General features: G+C 50.7%; 1 protein-coding gene across 1 annotated transcript in view; it reads right to left on the bottom strand.

Moving 5' to 3' along the window:
• Window positions 1-10,215, bottom strand: part of LOC311100097 (protein-cysteine N-palmitoyltransferase HHAT-like protein) — a gene marked incomplete at both ends in the record, with an annotated part of 52,018 nt that extends 41,803 nt beyond the window's left edge. Inside the window, one exon of the mRNA XM_084140842.1 lies at window positions 10,110-10,215. Within this exon, the coding sequence (XP_083996968.1) occupies window positions 10,110-10,215 (106 nt within the window). The remainder of the gene's footprint in view (window positions 1-10,109) is intronic.
• Window positions 10,216-18,893: the final 8,678 nt, after the last annotated feature.

Here is an 18,893-nt window from a genome sequence, read left to right as displayed (position 1 = left end):
CTCTACTGTACTCTACTCTACTCTACTGTACTCTACTCTACTCTACTGTACTGTACTCTACTCTACTCTACTCTACTCTACTCTACTCTACTCTACTGTACTCTACTCTACTGTACTGTACTCTACTCTACTCTACTGTACTCTACTCTATTGTACTATACTGTACTCTACTCTACTCTACTGTACTCTACTCTACTCTACTCTACTCTACTGTACTCTACTCTACTCTACTCTACTCTACTGTACTCTACTCTACTATACTCTACTCTACTCTACTCTACTATACTGTACTCTACTCTACTGTACTGTACTGTACTCTACTCTACTGTACTCTACTCTACTCTACTCTACTCTACTATACTGTACTCTACTCTACTCTACTGTACTGTACTCTACTCTACTCTACTGTACTGTACTCTACTCTACTCTACTCTACTCTACTCTACTCTACTCTACTGTACTCTACTCTACTATACTGTACTCTACTCTACTCTACTCTACTCTACTCTACTCTACTCTACTCTACTCTACTGTACTCTACTCTACTGTACTGTACTCTACTCTACTCTACTGTACTCTACTCTATTGTACTATACTCTACTCTACTCTACTGTACTCTACTCTACTCTACTCTACTGTACTCTACTGTACTCTACTGTACTCTACTCTATTGTACTCTACTCTACTCTACTCTACTCTACTCTACTCTACTGTACTCTACTCTACTCTTTTGTACTATACTGTACTGTACTGTACTCTACTCTACTCTACTGTACTCTACTCTACTCTACTGTACTCTACTCTACTCTACTCTACTCTACTCTACTCTACTCTACTCTATTGTACTCTACTCTACTCTACTCTACTCTACTCTACTGTACTCTACTCTACTCTATTGTACTCTATTGTACTATACTGTACTCTACTCTACTCTACTTTACTGTACTCTACTCTACTGTACTCTACTATACTGTACTCTACTCTACTCTACTGTACTCTACTCTACTCTACTCTACTGTACTCTACTCTACTCTACTCTACTGTACTCTACTGTACTGTACTCTACTCTACTCTACTGTACTGTACTCTACTCTACTCTACTGTACTCTACTCTACTGTACTCTACTATACTGTACTCTACTCTACTCTACTGTACTCTACTCTACTCTACTCTACTGTACTCTACTCTACTGTACTCTACTGTACTGTACTCTACTCTACTCTACTCTACTCTACTCTACTCTACTGTACTCTACTCTATTGTACTCTACTCTACGGTACTCTACTCTACTCTACTCTACTGTACTGTACTCTACTGTACTGTACTCTACTGTACTCTACTGTACTGTACTCTACTATACTCTACTGTACTCTACTCTATTGTACTCTACTCTACGATACTCTACTCTACTCTACTCTACTCTACTCTACTCTACTGTACTCTACTCTACTGTACTCTACTCTACTCTACTGTACTCTACTGTACTCTACTCTACTCTACTGTACTATACTCTACTATACTGTACTCTACTCTGCTCTACTCTACTCTACTCTACTCTACTATACTGTACTCTACTATACTCTACTGTACCCTACTCTATTGTACTGTACTGTACTGTACTCTACTGTACTCTACTCTACTCTACTCTACTCTACTCTACTCTACTCTACTCTACTGTACTCTACTCTACTCTACTCTACTCTACTCTACTCTATTGTACTCTACTCTACTCTACTCTACTGTACTCTACTCTACTCTACTGTACTCTACTCTACTGTACTCTACTCTACTGTACTCTACTATACTCTACTATACTGTACTCTACTCTGCTCTACTGTACTCTACTATACTGTACTCTACTATACTCTACTGTACTGTACTGTACTGTACTCTACTCTACTCTACTCTACTGTACTCTACTCTACTCTACTCTACTCTATTGTACTCTACTCTACTCTACTCTACTCTACTCTACTCTACTCTACTCTACTCTACTCTACTATACTCTACTCTACTCTACTGTACTGTACTCTACTCTACTCTACTGTACTCTACTCTACTGTACTATACTCTACTATACTGTACTCTACTCTGCTCTACTGTACTCTACTCTACTGTACTCTACTCTACTCTACTCTACTATACTGTACTCTACTCTACTCTACTGTACCCTACTCTATTGTACTGTACTGTACTGTACTGTACTCTACTCTACTGTACTCTACTCTACTCTACTCTACTGTACTCTACTCTACTCTATTGTACTCTACTGTACTCTCCTCTACTCTACTACAGGACTCCCCCTATGTACCGCCATACACCAACATCCTGCCCAGGACCTAGCTATGGAGGCACATGCCTGCCTCCTCCTTCTCATAGCTCCCTGCCTCCTCCTCCTCATAGCTCCCTGCCTCCTCCTCCTCATAGCTCCCTGCCTCCTCCTCCTCATAGCTCCCTGCCTCCTCCTCCTCATAGCTCCCTGCCTCCTCCTCCTCATAGCTCCCCGCCTCCTCCTCCTCATAGATCCCCGCCTCCTCCTCCTCATAGCTCCCTGCCTCCTCCTCCTCATAGCTCCCTGCCTCCTCCTCCTCATAGCTCCCCCCTCCTCCTCCTCATAGCTCCCTGCCTCCTCCTCCTCCTAGCTCCCTGCCTCCTCCTCCTCATAGCTCCCTGCCTCCTCCTCCTCATAGCTCCCTGCCTCCTCCTCCTCATAGCTCCCTCCCTGCCTCCTCCTCCTCATAGCTCCCTGCCTCCTCCTCCTCCTAGCTCCCTGCCTCCTCCTCCTCATAGCTCCCTGCCTCCTCCTCCTCATAGCTCCCTGCCTCCTCCTCCTCATAGCTCCCTGCCTCCTCCTCCTCATAGCTCCCTGCCTCCTCCTTCTCATAGCTCCCTGCCTCCTCCTCCTCATAGCTCCCTGCCTCCTCCTCCTCATAGCTCCCTGCCTCCTCCTCCTCATAGCTCCCTGCCTCCTCCTCCTCATAGCTCCCTGCCTCCTCCTCCTCATAGCTCCCTGCCTCCTCCTCCTCATAGCTCCCTGCCTCCTCCTCCTCATAGCTCCCCGCCTCCTCCTCCTCATAGCTCCCTGCCTCCTCCTCCTCATAGCTCCCCGCCTCCTCCTCCTCATAGATCCCCGCCTCCTCCTCCTCATAGCTCCCTCCCTCCTCCTCCTCATAGCTCCCTGCCTCCTCCTCCTCATAGCTCCCTGCCTCCTCCTCCTCCTCATAGTTCCCTGCCTCCTCCTCCTCATAGCTCCCTGCCTCCTCCTCCTCATAGCTCCCCGCCTCCTCCTCCTCATAGATCCCCGCCTCCTCCTCCTCATAGCTCCCTGCCTCCTCCTCCTCATAGCTCCCTGCCTCCTCCTCCTCATAGCTCCCTGCCTCCTCCTCCTCATAGCTCCCCCCTCCTCCTCCTCATAGCTCCCTGCCTCCTCCTCCTCCTAGCTCCCTGCCTCCTCCTCCTCATAGCTCCCTGCCTCCTCCTCCTCATAGCTCCCTGCCTCCTCCTCCTCATAGCTCCCTGCCTCCTCCTCCTCATAGCTCCCTGCCTCCTCCTCCTCATAGCTCCCTCCCTGCCTCCTCCTCCTCATAGCTCCCTGCCTCCTCCTCCTCATAGCTCCCTGCCTCCTCCTCCTCATAGCTCCCTGCCTCCTCCTCCTCATAGCTCCCTCCCTGCATCCTCCTCCTCATAGCTCCCTGCCTCCTCCTCCTCATAGCTCCCTGCCTCCTCCTCCTCATAGCTCCCCGCCTCCTCCTCCTCATAGCTCCCTGCCTCCTCCTCCTCATAGCTCCCCCCTCCTCCTCCTCATAGCTCCCTGCCTCCTCCTCCTCATAGCTCCCTGCCTCCTCCTCCTCATAGCTCCCTGCCTCCTCCTTCTCATAGCTCCCTGCCTCCTCCTCCTCATAGCTCCCCCCTCCTCCTCCTCATAGCTCCCTGCCTCCTCCTCCTCATAGCTCCCTGCCTCCTCCTCCTCATAGCTCCCTGCCTCCTCCTTCTCATAGCTCCCTGCCTCCTCCTCCTCCTCATAGCTCCCTGCCTGCTCCTCCTCATAGCTCCCTGCCTCTTCCTCCTCATAGCTCCCTGCCTCCTCCTCCTCATAGCTCCCTGCCTCCTCCTCCTCATAGCTCCCACTTCTCCTCCTCCTCATAGCTCCCTGCCTCCTCCTCCTCATAGCTCCCTGACTCCTCCTCCTCATAGCTCCCTGCCTCCTCCTCCTCATAGCTCCCTGCCTCCTCCTCCTCATAGCTCCCTGCCTCCTCCTCCTCATAGCTCCCTGCCTCCTCATAGCTCCCTGCCTCCTCCTCCTCATAGCTCCCTGCCTCCTCCTCCTCATAGCTCCCTGCCTCCTCCTCCTCATAGCTCCCTGCCTCCTCCTCCTCATAGCTCCCTGCCTCCTCCTCATCATAGCTCCCTGCCTCCTCCTCCTCATAGCTCCCTGCCTCCTCCTCCTCATAGCTCCCCGCCTCCTCATAGCTCCCTGCCTCCTCCTCCTCATAGCTCCCTGCCTCCTCCTCCTCATAGCTCCCCCCTCCTCCTCCTCATAGCTCCCCCCTCCTCCTCCTCATAGCTCCCTGCCTCCTCCTCCTCATAGCTCCCTGCCTCCTCCTCCTCATAGCTCCCTGCCTCCTCCTCCTCATAGCTCCCTGCCTCCTCCTCCTCATAGGTCCCTGCCTCCTCCTCCTCATAGCTCCCTGCCTCCTCCTCCTCATAGCTCCCTGCCTCCTCCTCCTCATAGCTCCCTGCCTCCTCCTCCTCATAGCTCCCTGCCTCCTCCTCCTCATAGCTCCCTGCCTCCTCCTCCTCATAGCTCCCTGCCTCCTCCTCCTCATAGCTCCCTGCCTCCTCCTCCTCATAGCTCCCTGCCTCCTCCTCCTCATAGCTCCCTGCCTCCTCCTCCTCATAGCTCCCTGCCTCCTCCTCCTCATAGCTCCCTGCCTCCTCCTCCTCATAGCTCCCTGCCTCCTCCTCTTCATAGCTCCCTGCCTCCTCCTCCTCATTGCTCCCTGCCTCCTCCTCCTCCTCATAGCTCCCTGCCTCCTCCTCCTCATAGCTCCCTGCCTCCTCCTCCTCATAGCTCCCTGCCTCCTCCTCCTCATAGCTCCCTGCCTCCTCCTCCTCATAGCTCCCTGCCTCCTCCTCCTCATAGCTCCCTGCCTCCTCCTCCTCATAGCTCCCTGCCTCCTCCTCCTCATAGCTCCCTGCCTCCTCCTCCTCATAGCTCCCTGCCTCCTCCTCCTCATAGCTCCCTGCCTCCTCCTCCTCATAGCTCCCTGCCTCCTCCTCCTCATAGCACCCTGCCTCCTCCTCCTCATAGCTCCCTGCCTCCTCCTCCTCATAGCTCCCTGCCTCCTCCTCCTCATAGCTCCCTGCCTCCTCCTCCTCATAGCTCCCTGCCTCCTCCTCCTCATAGCTCCCTGCCTCCTCCTCCTCATAGCTCCCTGCCTCCTCCTCCTCCTAGCTCCCCGCCTCCTCCTCCTCATAGTTCCCTCCTTGCCTCCTCCTCCTCATAGCTCCCTGCCTCCTCCTCCTCACAGCTCCCTGCCTCCTCCTCCTCATAGCTCCCTGCCTCCTCCTCCTCATAGCTCCCTCCCTGCCTCCTCCTCCTCATAGCTCCCTGCCTCCTCCTCCTCATAGCTCCCTGCCTCCTCCTCCTCATAGCTCCCTGCCTCCTCCTCCTCATAGCTCCCTCCCTGCCTCCTCCTCCTCATAGCTCCCTGCCTCCTCCTCCTCATAGCTCCCTGCCTCCTCCTCCTCATAGCTCCCCGCCTCCTCCTCCTCATAGCTCCCTGCCTCCTCCTCCTCATAGCTCCCTGCCTCCTCCTCCTCATAGCTCCCTGCCTCCTCCTCCTCATAGCTCCCTGCCTCCTCCTCCTCATAGCTCCCTGCCTCCTCCTTCTCATAGCTCCCTGCCTCCTCCTCCTCATAGCTCCCCCCTCCTTCTCCTCATAGCTCCCTGCCTCATCCTCCTCATAGCTCCCTGCCTCCTCCTCCTCATAGCTCCCTGCCTCCTCCTTCTCATAGCTCCCTGCCTCCTCCTCCTCCTCATAGCTCCCTGCCTGCTCCTCCTCATAGCTCCCTGCCTCTTCCTCCTCATAGCTCCCTGCCTCCTCCTCCTCATAGCTCCCTGCCTCCTCCTCCTCATAGCTCCCTGCCTGCTCCTCCTCATAGCTCCCTGCCTCCTCCTCCTTATAGCTCCCTGCCTCCTCCTCCTCATAGCTCCCTGCCTCCTCCTCCTCATAGCTCCCTGCCTGCTCCTCCTCATAGCTCCCTGCCTCCTCCTCCTCATAGCTCCCTGCCTCCTCCTCCTCATAGCTCCCTGCCTCCTCCTCCTCATAGCTCCCTGCCTCCTCCTCCTCATAGCTCCCTGCCTCCTCCTCCACATAGCTCCCTGCCTCCTCCTCCTCATAGCTCCCTGCCTCCTCCTCCTCATAGCTCCCTGCCTCCTCCTCCTCATAGCTCCCTGCCTCCTCCTCCTCATAGCTCCCCCCTCCTCCTCCTCATAGCTCCCTGCCTCCTCCTCCTCATAGCTCCCTGCCTCCTCCTTCTCATAGCTCCCTGCCTCCTCCTCCTCATAGCTCCCCCCTCCTCCTCCTCATAGCTCCCTGCCTCCTCCTCCTCATAGCTCCCTGCCTCCTCCTCCTCATAGCTCCCTGCCTCCTCCTCCTCCTAGCTCCCCGCCTCCTCCTCCTCATAGCTCCCTCCCTGCCTCCTCCTCCTCATAGCTCCCTGCCTCCTCCTCCTCATAGCTCCCTGCCTCCTCCTCCTCATAGCTCCCTGCCTCCTCCTCCTCATAGCTCCCTGCCTCCTCCTCCTCATAGCTCCCTCCCTGCCTCCTCCTCCTCATAGCTCCCTGCCTCCTCCTCCTCATAGCTCCCTGCCTCCTCCTCCTCATAGCTCCCCGCCTCCTCCTCCTCATAGCTCCCTGCCTCCTCCTCCTCATAGCTCCCCCCTCCTCCTCCTCATAGCTCCCTGCCTCCTCCTCCTCATAGCTCCCTGCCTCCTCCTCCTCATAGCTCCCTGCCTCCTCCTTCTCATAGCTCCCTGCCTCCTCCTCCTCATAGCTCCCCCCTCCTCCTCCTCATAGCTCCCTGCCTCCTCCTCCTCGTAGCTCCCTGCCTCCTCCTCCTCATAGCTCCCTGCCTCCTCCTTCTCATAGCTCCCTGCCTCCTCCTCCTCCTCATAGCTCCCTGCCTGCTCCTCCTCATAGCTCCCTGCCTCTTCCTCCTCATAGCTCCCTGCCTCCTCCTCCTCATAGCTCCCTGCCTCCTCCTCCTCATAGCTCCCTGCCTCCTCCTCCTCATAGCTCCCTGCCTCCTCCTCCTCATAGCTCCCTGCCTCCTCCTCCTCATAGCTCCCTGCCTCCTCCTCCTCATAGCTCCCTGCCTCCTCCTCCTCATAGCTCCCTGCCACCTCCTCCTCATAGCTCCCTGCCTCCTCATAGCTCCCTGCCTCCTCCTCCTCATAGCTCCCTGCCTCCTCCTCCTCATAGCTCCCTGCCTCCTCCTCCTCATAGCTCCCTGCCTCCTCCTCCTCATAGCTCCCCGCCTCCTCATAGCTCCCTGCCTCCTCCTCCTCATAGCTCCCTGCCTCCTCCTCCTCATAGCTCCCCCCTCCTCCTCCTCATAGCTCCCCCCTCCTCCTCCTCATAGCTCCCCCCTCCTCCTCCTCATAGCTCCCTGCCTCCTCCTCCTCATAGCTCCCTGCCTCCTCCTCCTCATAGCTCCCTGCCTCCTCCTCCTCATAGCTCCCTGCCTCCTCCTCCTCATAGCTCCCTGCCTCCTCCTCCTCATAGCTCCCTGCCTCCTCCTCCTCCTCATAGCTCCCTGCCTCCTCCTCCTCATAGCTCCCCCCTCCTCCTCCTCATAGCTCCCCCCTCCTCCTCCTCATAGCTCCCCCCTCCTCCTCCTCATAGCTCCCCCCTCCTCCTCCTCATAGCTCCCTGCCTCCTCCTCCTCATAGCTCCCCCCTCCTCCTCCTCATAGCTCCCTGCCTCCTCCTCCTCATAGCTCCCTGCCTCCTCCTCCTCATAGCTCCCTGCCTCCTCCTCCTCATAGCTCCCCGCCTCCTCATAGCTCCCTGCCTCCTCCTCCTCATAGCTCCCTGCCTCCTCCTCCTCATAGCTCCCTGCCTCCTCCTCCTCATAGCTCCCTGCCTCCTCATCCTCATAGCTCCCCGCCTCCTCATAGCTCCCTGCCTCCTCCTCCTCATAGCTCCCTGCCTCCTCCTCCTCATAGCTCCCCCCTCCTCCTCCTCATAGCTCCCCCCTCCTCCTCCTCATAGCTCCCTGCCTCCTCCTCCTCATAGCTCCCTGCCTCCTCCTCCTCTTAGCTCCCTGCCTCCTCCTCCTCATAGCTCCCTGCCTCCTCCTCCTCATAGCTCCCCCCTCCTCCTCCTCATAGCTCCCTGCCTCCTCCTCCTCATAGCTCCCTGCCTCCTCCTCCTCATAGCTCCCTGCCTCCTCCTCCTCATAGCTCCCTACCTCCTCCTCCTCATAGCTCCCTGCCTGCTCCTCCTCATAGATCCCTGCCTCCTCCTCCTCCTCATAGCTCCCTGCCTCCTCCTCCTCATAGCTCCCTGCCTCCTCCTCCTCATAGCTCCCTGCCTCCTCCTCCTCCTCATAGCTCCCTGCCTCCTCCTCCTCATAGCTCCCTGCCTGCTCCTCCTCATAGCTCCCTGCCTGCTCCTCCTCCTAGCTCCCCGCCTCCTCCTCCTCATAGCTCCCTGCCTCCTCCTCCTCATAGCTCCCTGCCTGCTCCTCCTCATAGCTCCCTGCCTCCTCCTCCTCATAGCTCCCTGCCTCCTCCTCCTCATAGCTCCCTGCCTCCTCCTCCTCATAGCTCCCTGCCTCCTCCTCCTCATAGCTCCCTGCCTCCTCCTCCTCATAGCTCCCTGCCTCCTCCTCCTCATAGCTCCCTGCCTCCTCCTCCTCATAGCTCCCTGCCTCCTCCTCCTCATAGCTCCCTGCCTCCTCCTCCTCATAGCTCCCTGCCTCCTCCTCCTCATAGCTCCCCGCCTCCTCCTCCTCATAGCTCCCTGCCTCCTCCTCCTCATAGCTCCCTGCCTCCTCCTCCTCCTAGCTCCCTGCCTCCTCCTCCTCATAGCTCCCTGCCTCTTCCTCCTCATAGCTCCCTTCCTCCTCCTCCTCATAGCTCCCTGCCTCCTCCACCTCCTAGCTCCCTGCCTCCTCCTCCTCATAGCTCCCTGCCTCCTCTTCCTCCTCATAGCTCCCTGCCTCCTCCTTCTCATAGCTCCCCGCCTCCTCCTCCTCATAGCTCCCTGCCTCCTCCTCCTCATAGCTCCCCGCCTCCTCCTCCTCATAGCTCCCTGCCTGCTCCTCCTCATAGCTCCCTGCCTCCTCCTCCTCCTGCCTGCCCGAGGAGGATGAAGGACAACAGATGTAATATGTAGCGTATAGTGACTCAATTGATTGTATTTGTTGTCTGGCTGTATTTCCACATCATAAACAGATTAGGAGATTCATACATGCAAATGTACAGATTTTAAATGTCAGCATGTTATTACAATGCTATAATGAAGCTAATTATGATCTTTGATGACAATAAGCCATTCTAAATCCCCAAAAGAAAAAGAGAGAGAGAGAAAGAGAGAGAGAGTCTGTGTGTGCGTGTGTGCGTGTGTGCGTGCGTGTCTGTGTGTGCGTGTGTGCGTGCGTGTGTGTGTGTGCGTGTGTGCGTGCGTGTCTGTGTGTGTGTGTGTGTGTGCGTGTGTGTCTGGTTGTGTGTGTGTGCGTGCGTGTCTGTGTGTGTGTTTGTGTGCGTGTGTGTGTGCGTGTCTGTGTGTGTGTGTGTGCATGCGTGTGTGTGTGTGTGTGTGCGTGCGTGTCTGTGTATGTGTGTGTGCGTGCGTGTCTGTGTGTGTGTGTGTGTGTGTGTGTGCGTGTTTGTGTGTGTGTGTGTGTGCGTGCGTGTCTGTGTGTGTGTGTGTGCGTGCGTGTCTGTGTGTGTGTGTGCGCGTGTCTGTGTGTGTGTGTGTGTATGTGTGTGTGCGTGTTTGTGTGTGTGTGTGTGTGCGTGCGTGTCTGTGTGTGTGTGTGTGTGTGCGTGTGTGTGTGTGTGTGTGTGCGCGTGCGTGTCTGTGTGTGTGTACTTACAGTTGGACACGTCAAAGATCCAGCTGGCAGCCCACAATAAGCCCAGATAGACCACTGTCTTATAGAAGTACAGCTCATATCTGGGCAGGGCTGCCTTAATCCTCATGGTGACCAATCAGCTGGTTGAACACACAGACACCCACTCAGAACCTGTAGGGTAGAAACAGACACCCAATATCAGTTAACATCACTAACATCAGTTAACATAACTAACATCAGTTAAATCATTTAGCATCACTAACATCACAAACAACAGTTAACATCAGTTAACACCACTAACATCAGTTAAATCAGTTAACATCACTAGCATCAGTTAACATCACTCACATCACTAACACCAGTTCAATCGTTTAACATCACTAACATCAGTTATCAGTTAAATCAGTTAACATCAGTTAACATCAGTTAACATTACTAACATCAGGTAAATCAGTTAACATCACTTACTATCCCTAATATCAGTTAACATCAGTTAACATCACTAACATCAATAAATATCAGTTAACATAGGTTAACATCACTAACAGCAATAAATATCAGTTAACATAGGTTAACATCTAGTTAACATCAGTAACATCAGTTAACATCACTAACATCAGTTAAATCAGTTAACATTACTAGCATCAGTTAAATCAGTTAACATCAGTTAATGTCCCTAACATTGCTGAATAAAATATAAATATTTTCTCCAAATGATTTGAGGGAGTGTGCCTATGTGACTATTCTGTGTTGAGCGGTTAACAAAGAAACAGGTCCTTCTATATGCTTAATATAGAGTTATTAATGTAACTTTAGTTGTTCTACAAACGTTGGGCTATATGTTTTGATTTTTTATACATTGTAAGGCTGCATGATGAGACTCTAAGTGATGATTTGAAAAAAGTTGCATGAAAGCCATGAGCTCTGCTTTGTTTTTTGCGCAGGCTGTACACACTCCAATAGTATCTCATTCATAATTGAACAAGCATTTGATAACGCATCGAATTTCACGGCGGCATCCCCTTTGTGTGGCCGTAAGGCACCCTAAAAATAATCCATGCCTTTTGAGGCACGGAGTGCTGCGTTGTGCCCTTCTCCCTGACCGTGCTGCGCAATCCGAAACGTCTCTCACTCACAATGCTCTCCGTCAAGTGATCAGGTCTTTCTCACTGGCTACAAGTTAAGACAGACACATCGGGGACTCAACTTGCCCACGTCCTTGTCCAATTCCGAGGTGCATATTGAAGATATGGGAAGAACTGTCCACATGTACATTTCGTCAGCCAACAAGCTGAGTAGGCCTAACGAACAGCAAAAGCACTAGCCTATGTCAATCTACTATCCCCCATAGTACAAAAGTCAACCTATTCTATTCCCTGCGAGAAATAAATATTCCAAACATAGTTGTGGGATGCAATAGATCCCAAATTAATACAACCACTAGCATCAAAAAACCTTTTGTATGCAATGTGGCTGACACAACAGATCAGAACATTTAACTTAAAATGTTGATGAACTATTCGGCTATTTCTTCACATTATAAGTGCAGCAATAGGCTATAAGCGTGAAAACACCATTATTACATTTTAGTCATTTAGCAGACGCTCTTATCCAGAGCGACTTACAGTTAGTGAGTGCATACATTATTATTATTTTTACCAACTGAGCTACATCCCTGCCGGCCATTCCCTCCCCTACCCTGGATGACGCTGGGCCAATTGTGTGCCGCCCCATGGGTCTCCCCCAAACTTGAAACTCACAGCACTGCTTATATATCTACATCCCTTGTAAAGCGGATTAATGTGCTTAATTTTAAGAAGTTTAGTTGTGATACAAACCTTATTAAAACATATAGGCCTATGGGCTAGGCTACATGAGGTGTGAGACTAGGATTAGAAAAAGTAGCAAAAAAAGTATGTTTCTTATGCTGGGCATCATTCACAAGTGATAATATATCATTCACAAGTGATAGTCTAATATTGTCACCCATCAGACAATTCTTGATTTAATCGTGTCTTTACATAACATATACTAAACAATATATTTGTGAAATTTGTTTTGATTTATAATGGACCATTAACATGCACCTGTCTTGAAACAGGGGCAGTGGGAAAAAATACATGTCATTTACATTTTACATTTTAGTCATTTAGCAGACGCTCTTATCCAGAGCGACTTACAGGAGCAATTAGGGTTAAGTGCCTTGCTCAAGGGCACATTTACGTCATTTAGCAGACGCTCTTATCCAGAGCGACTTACAAATTGGTGCATTCACCCTATAGCCAGTGGGATAACCACTTTCCAAATTTTTTATTTTTATTTTTAATTTTTAAAAAAAAAATTTTGGGGGGTAGAATGATTACTTTATCCTATCCCAGGTATTCCTTAAAGAGGTGGGGTTTCAAATGTCTCCGGAAGGTGGTGAGTGACTCCGCTGTCCTGGCGTCGTGAGGGAGCTTGTTCCACCATTGGGGTGCCAGAGCAGCGAATGGAGGACTCTTTTCCCTGTGGTTTATTTTCATGCCAGCCAGGTAGACTATACTCCTGTTGTAAATATAAGCAATGTGCTTAATATTAGGAAAGTTTAGAAATAAATATAGTAGGCCTAGCCTATAGAAAGCTGATGGGATCCTCCTCTTTTTAATAGAGGCCATCACTCTGTTTTCTCCCGCTACTCCATAGCCTGTAGAAATGTTGCGCAACATGAGCTCATGGCCTCTCACGAAGTGTTTCATTCCATTTTTTTCGAATGCATTTGCATTGATGTCAGAGTGATTAGAGAGATAGAGTGCTGAGTACCAGGCAGTTAGCAAGTTTGGTAGCTTGGAGAAGCCTAATTACCTTGACTAAATGGTAATGTGGAAACTGACTGCCTTCATGACTCGTGACCACCGGTGTAGCGTAACTGCAATAGCCCTGCTAACACTACATCAGTTAACATCAGGACTGTTGTGACCAAGTGGACTGGGATATCTTCCAGGTCGACTCTGAGAATAACATTGATGATTACACTGATTCAGTCACTAGGTTCATCAGGATAGAGGATGTTCTTACAGTGAAGATTAGAACATATCCAAACCAAAAACCGTGGATAGTTGGCAGCATTTGCACAAAACTGAAAGAGCGAACAACTAGATTTAACCAGGGCAAGGTGACTGGGAATATGGCCGAGTACAAACAGTCCAGTTACGCCCTTTTGAAGGCAATTAAAGAGGCAAAACATCAGTACAGAGACAAAGTGTTGTCGCAATTCAACAGCTCAGACACGAGACGTATGTGGCAGGGACACCAGACACTCACGTCTTCTTCCCAGACAAGCTAAACACCATCTTCGTCCGCTTTGAGGAAAACACAGTGGAGAGGGTCAAAACCTTAAAGTTCCTTGGCGTGCACATCACCGAGGACATGAAATGGTCCCACCATACAGACACCATGGTGAAGAAGGGTGCAACAGTGCCTTTTCAACCTCAGGAGGCTGAAGAAATTTGTCTTGGCCCCAAGACCCTCAGGAACAGATTCATCATCAAGAGCATTCTGTCAGGCTGTATCACTGCCTACCCTCCAGGACATCTACAGCACCCAGTGTCACAGGAAGGCCAAGAAGATCATCAAGGTCCTCAGTCATCAGAGCCACGGCCTGTTCACCCTGCTACCATCTAGCAGACGTAGACCGTTCAGGTGTTGCAAAGCCGTGACCAAGAGATTGATAAAAAAGACCACCGCCCGGTACTCTGCCCAGCACCTTAGACACTGTCACTAGCCGGACACCGCCCGGTACTCTGCCCTGCACCTTAGACACTGTCACTAGCCGACCACCGCCCAGTACTCTGCCCTGCACCTTAGACACTGTCACTAGCTGACCACCGCCCGGTACTCTGCCCTGCACCTTAGACACTGTCACTAGCCGGACACCGCCCGGTACTCTGCCCAACACCTTAGACACTGTCACTAGCCGACCACCGCCCAGTACTCTGCCCTGCACCTTAGACACTGTCACTAGCTGACCACCGCCCGGTACTCTGCCCTGCACCTTAGACACTGTCACTAGCCGACCACCGCCCGGTACTCTACCCTGCACCTTAGACACTGTCACTAGCTGACCACCGCCCGGTACTCTGCCCAGCACCTTAGACACTGTCACTAGCTGACCACCGCCCGGTACTCTGCCCAGCACCTTAGACACTGTCACTAGCCAGCCACCGCCCGGTACTCTGCCCTGCACCTTAGTCACTAGCCAGCCACCGCCCGGTACTCTGCCCTGCACCTTAGACACTGTCACTAGCCGACCACCGCCCGGTACTCTGCCCTGCACCTTAGTCACTGTCACTAGCCGACCACCGCCCGGTACTCTGCCCAGCACCTTAGACACTGTCACTAGCCGACCACCGCCCGGTACTCTGCCCTGCACCTTAGACACTGTCACTAGCCGACCACCGCCCGGTACTCTGCCCAGCACCTTAGACACTGTCACTAGCCGACCACCGCCCGGTACTCTACCCTGCACCTTAGACACTGTCACTAGCCGACCACCGCCCGGTACTCTGCCCTGCACCTTAGACACTGTCACTAGCCGACCACCGCCCGGTACTCTGCCCAGCACCTTAGACACTGTCACTAGCCGACCACCGCCCGGTACTCTGCCCAGCACCTTAGACACTGTCACTAGCCAACCACCGCCCAATACTCTGCCCAGCACCTTAGACACTGTCACTAGCCGACCACCGCCCGGTACTCTGCCCTGCACCTTAGACACTGTCACTAGCCGACCACCGCCCAATACTCTGCCCAGCACCTTAGACACTGTCACTAGCCGACCACCGCCCGGTACTCTGCCCAGCACCTTAGACACTGTCACTAGCCGGACACCGCCCGGTACTCTGCCCAGCACCTTAGACACTGTCACTAGCCGACCACCGCCCGGTACTCTGCCCAGCACCTTAGACACTGTCACTAGCCGGACACCGCCCGGTACTCTGCCCAGCACCTTAGACACTGTCACTAGCCATGATTTTGGAATGAGATGTTCGACGAGCAGGTGTCCACATACTTTTGGTCACATATATATATATTCCGGACTCTGATATTACTGGCTGATATTTCTGCTATTTGTAACGTTTTGGATGATGTGTGTATTGTTATTGTGTTGTTACATATTACTGCTCTATTGGCGTTAGAAACACAAGCATTTCACTGCACCTGCGATAACAGGTAACTTTGATGTTGCACCTGCGATAACAGATAACTTTGATGTTGCACCTGCGATAACAGATAACTTTGATGTGATTTGAACATCTGCAAATCTGTGTAGGTGACCAATAAACTTTGATTTGATTGGACTTCCTCTTTCCTAAACCTTTTCTGACCTTAGGGCTCTATTCAATCCGTATAAATTCAGCTTTATAGTGAGATTAATGGCAATGTTCCCATGGTTGCGGAGACTACATTGACGGTAAACGCTGCATATGTCGACTCAATGGGAAATGACCTTTACATTCCTAGCGGGAAATCTGTTACGCTTCAGTGATCCAGATTGAATAGAGCCGTCAGTCTCTCTCTCTCTCTCAAAGTGGACAAATGTCACATCGTAGCTCAGCTATCCATAAAGCTAGCATTTCTCTCTGTTAGCACCAGCCCCATGCGGTCAACAGGCTAGATCTATTTCCCAAATCGCACCCTATTCCCTATAGGCCTTGGTCAAAAGTAGTGCACTATATAGGGAATAGGGTGCCATTCTCTGGTCTAAATTAGTGCACTATATAGGGAATAGGGTGCCATTCTCTGGTCTAAAGTAGTGCACTATATAGGGAATAGGGTGCCATTCTCTGGTCTAAAGTAGTGCACTATATAGGGAATAGGGTTCCATTCTCTGGTCTAAAGTAGTGCACTATATAGGGAATAGGGTACCATTCTCTGGTCTAAAGTAGTGCACTATATAGGGAATAGGGTACCATTCTCTGGTCTAAAGTAGTGCACTATATAGGGAATAGGGTACTATTCTCTGGGCTAAAGTAGTGCACTATATAGGGAATAGGGTACCATTCTCTGGTCTAAAGTAGTGCACTATATAGGGAATAGGGTACCATTCTCTGGTCTAAAGTAGTGCACTATATAGGGAATAGGGTACCATTCTCTGGTCTAAAGTAGTGCACTATATAGGGAATAGGGTACCATTCTCTGGTCTAAAGTAGTGCACTATATAGGGAATAGGGTACCATTCTCTGGTCTAAAGTAGTGCACTATATAGGGAATAGGGTGCCATTCTCTGGTCTAAAGTAGTGCACTATATAGGGAATAGGGTACCATTCTCTGGTCTAAAGTAGTGCACTATATAGGGGATAGGGTGCCATTCTCTGGTCTAAAGTAGTGCACTATATAGGGAATAGGGTACCATTCTCTGGTCTAAAGTAGTGCACTATATAGGGAATAGGGTGCCATTCTCTGGTCTAAAGTAGTGCACTATATAGGGAATAGGGTGCCATTCTCTGGTCTAAAGTAGTGCACTATATAGGGAATAGGGTGCCATTCTCTGGTCTAAAGTAGTGCACTATATAGGGAATAGGGTACCATTCTCTGGTCTAAAGTAGTGCACTATATAGGGAATAGGGTGCCATTCTCTGGTCTAAAGTAGTGCACTATATAGGGAATAGGGTACTATTCTCTGGGCTAAAGTAGTGCACTATATAGGGAATAGGGTACCATTCTCTGGTCTAAAGTAGTGCACTATATAGGGAATAGGGTACCATTCTCTGGTCTAAAGTAGTGCACTATATAGGGAATAGGGTACCATTCTCTGGTCTAAAGTAGTGCACTATATAGGGAATAGGGTACCATTCTCTGGTCTAAAGTAGTGCACTATATAGGGAATAGGGTGCCATTCTCTGGTCTAAAGTAGTGCACTATATAGGGAATAGGGTGCCATTCTCTGGTCTAAAGTAGTGCACTATATAGGGAATAGGGTACCATTCTCTGGTCTAAAGTAGTGCACTATATAGGGGATAGGGTGCCATTCTCTGGTCTAAAGTAGTGCACTATATAGGGAATAGGGTACCATTCTCTGGTCTAAAGTAGTGCACTATATAGGGAATAGGGTGCCATTCTCTGGTCTAAAGTAGTGCACTATATAGGGAATAGGGTTCCATTCTCTGGTCTAAAGTAGTGCACTATATAGGGAATAGGGTGCCATTCTCTGGTCTAAAGTAGTGCACTATATAGGGAATAGGGTACCATTCTCTGGTCTAAAGTAGTGCACTATATAGGGAATAGGGTGCCATTCTCTGGTCTAAAGTAGTGCACTATATAGGGAATAGGGTACCATTCTCTGGTCTAAAGTAGTGCACTATATAGGGAATAGGGTACCATTCTCTGGTCTAAAGTAGTGCACTATATAGGGAATAGGGTGCCATTCTCTGGTCTAAAGTAGTGCACAATCAGAGGAAGATATCAATGTGATGGAGAAACAGGCTATGCCCTAAAAATAGCCCCTGGCCCTCCTGTTTACATTCAGGTCAGTGCCACGGGTGGAAAAACTACTGTATTTGACTACAGTACTAGTAGACTAATGACTACTGTAATCACAGAAACTCTCCCTCTCTGAGTCATAGAACGCAGTCATTTAGATACAGTGGTGTTATCAGAGATAGTAGAGAACCTGGAGACCTCTCTCTCTCTCGCTCTCTGGAGTTATATACAGTAGTGTTATCAGAGATAGTAGAGGACCTGGAGACCTCTCTCTCTCTCTCTGGAGTTATATACAGTAGTGTTATCAGAGATAGTAGAGGACCTAGAGACCTCTCTCTTTCTCTCTGGAGTTATATACAGTAGTGTTATCAGAGATAGTAGAGGACCTAGAGACCTCTCTCTCTCTCTCTGGAGTTATATACAGTAGTGTTATCAGAGATAGTAGAGAACCTGGAGACCTCTCTCTCTCTCTCTCTGGAGTTATATACAGTAGTGTTATCAGAGATAGTAGAGGACCTGGAGACCTCTCTCTCTCTCTCTCTGGAGTTATATACAGTAGTGTTATCAGAGATAGTAGAGAAACTGGAGACCTCTCTCTCTCTCTCTGGAGTTATATACAGTAGTGTTATCAGAGATAGTAGAGAACCTGGAGACCTCTCTCTCTCTCTCTCTGGAGTTATACACAGTAGTGATATCAGAGCTAGTAGAGAACCTGGAGACCTCTCTCTCTCTCTCTGGAGTTATATACAGTAGTGTTATCAGAGATAGTAGAGAACCTGGAGACCTCTCTCTCTCTCTCTCTGGAGTTATATACAGTAGTGTTATCAGAGATAGTAGAGAACCTGGAGACCTCTCTCTCTCTCTCTCTCTCTCTCAGGAGTTATATACAGTATTGTTATCAGAGATAGTAGAGGACCTGGAGACCTCTCTCTCTCTCTCTCTGGAGTTATATACAGTAGTGTTATCAGAGATAGTAGAGAACCTGGAGACCTCTCTCTCTCTCTCTGGAGTTATATACAGTAGTGTTATCAGAGATAGTAGAGAACCTGGAGACCTCTCTCTCTCTCTCTCTGGAGTTATATACAGTAGTGTTATCAGAGATAGTAGAGAACCTGGAGACCTGTCTCTCTCTCTCTCTCAGGAGTTATATACAGTATTGTTATCAGAGATAGTAGAGGACCTGGAGACCTCTCTCTCTCTCTCTCTGGAGTTATATACAGTAGTGTTATCAGAGATAGTAGAGAACCTAGAGACCTCTCTCTCTCTCTCTGGAGTTATATACAGTAGTGTTATCAGAGATAGTAGAGAACCTGGAGACCTCTCTCTCTCTCTCTCTGGAGTTATATA

Source organism: Coregonus lavaretus (genome assembly GCF_964263955.1).
Source record: "Coregonus lavaretus genome assembly, chromosome: 2".
NCBI lineage: Eukaryota > Metazoa > Chordata > Actinopteri > Salmoniformes > Salmonidae > Coregonus > Coregonus lavaretus.
This window is presented reverse-complemented; position numbering and strand designations above follow the sequence as displayed.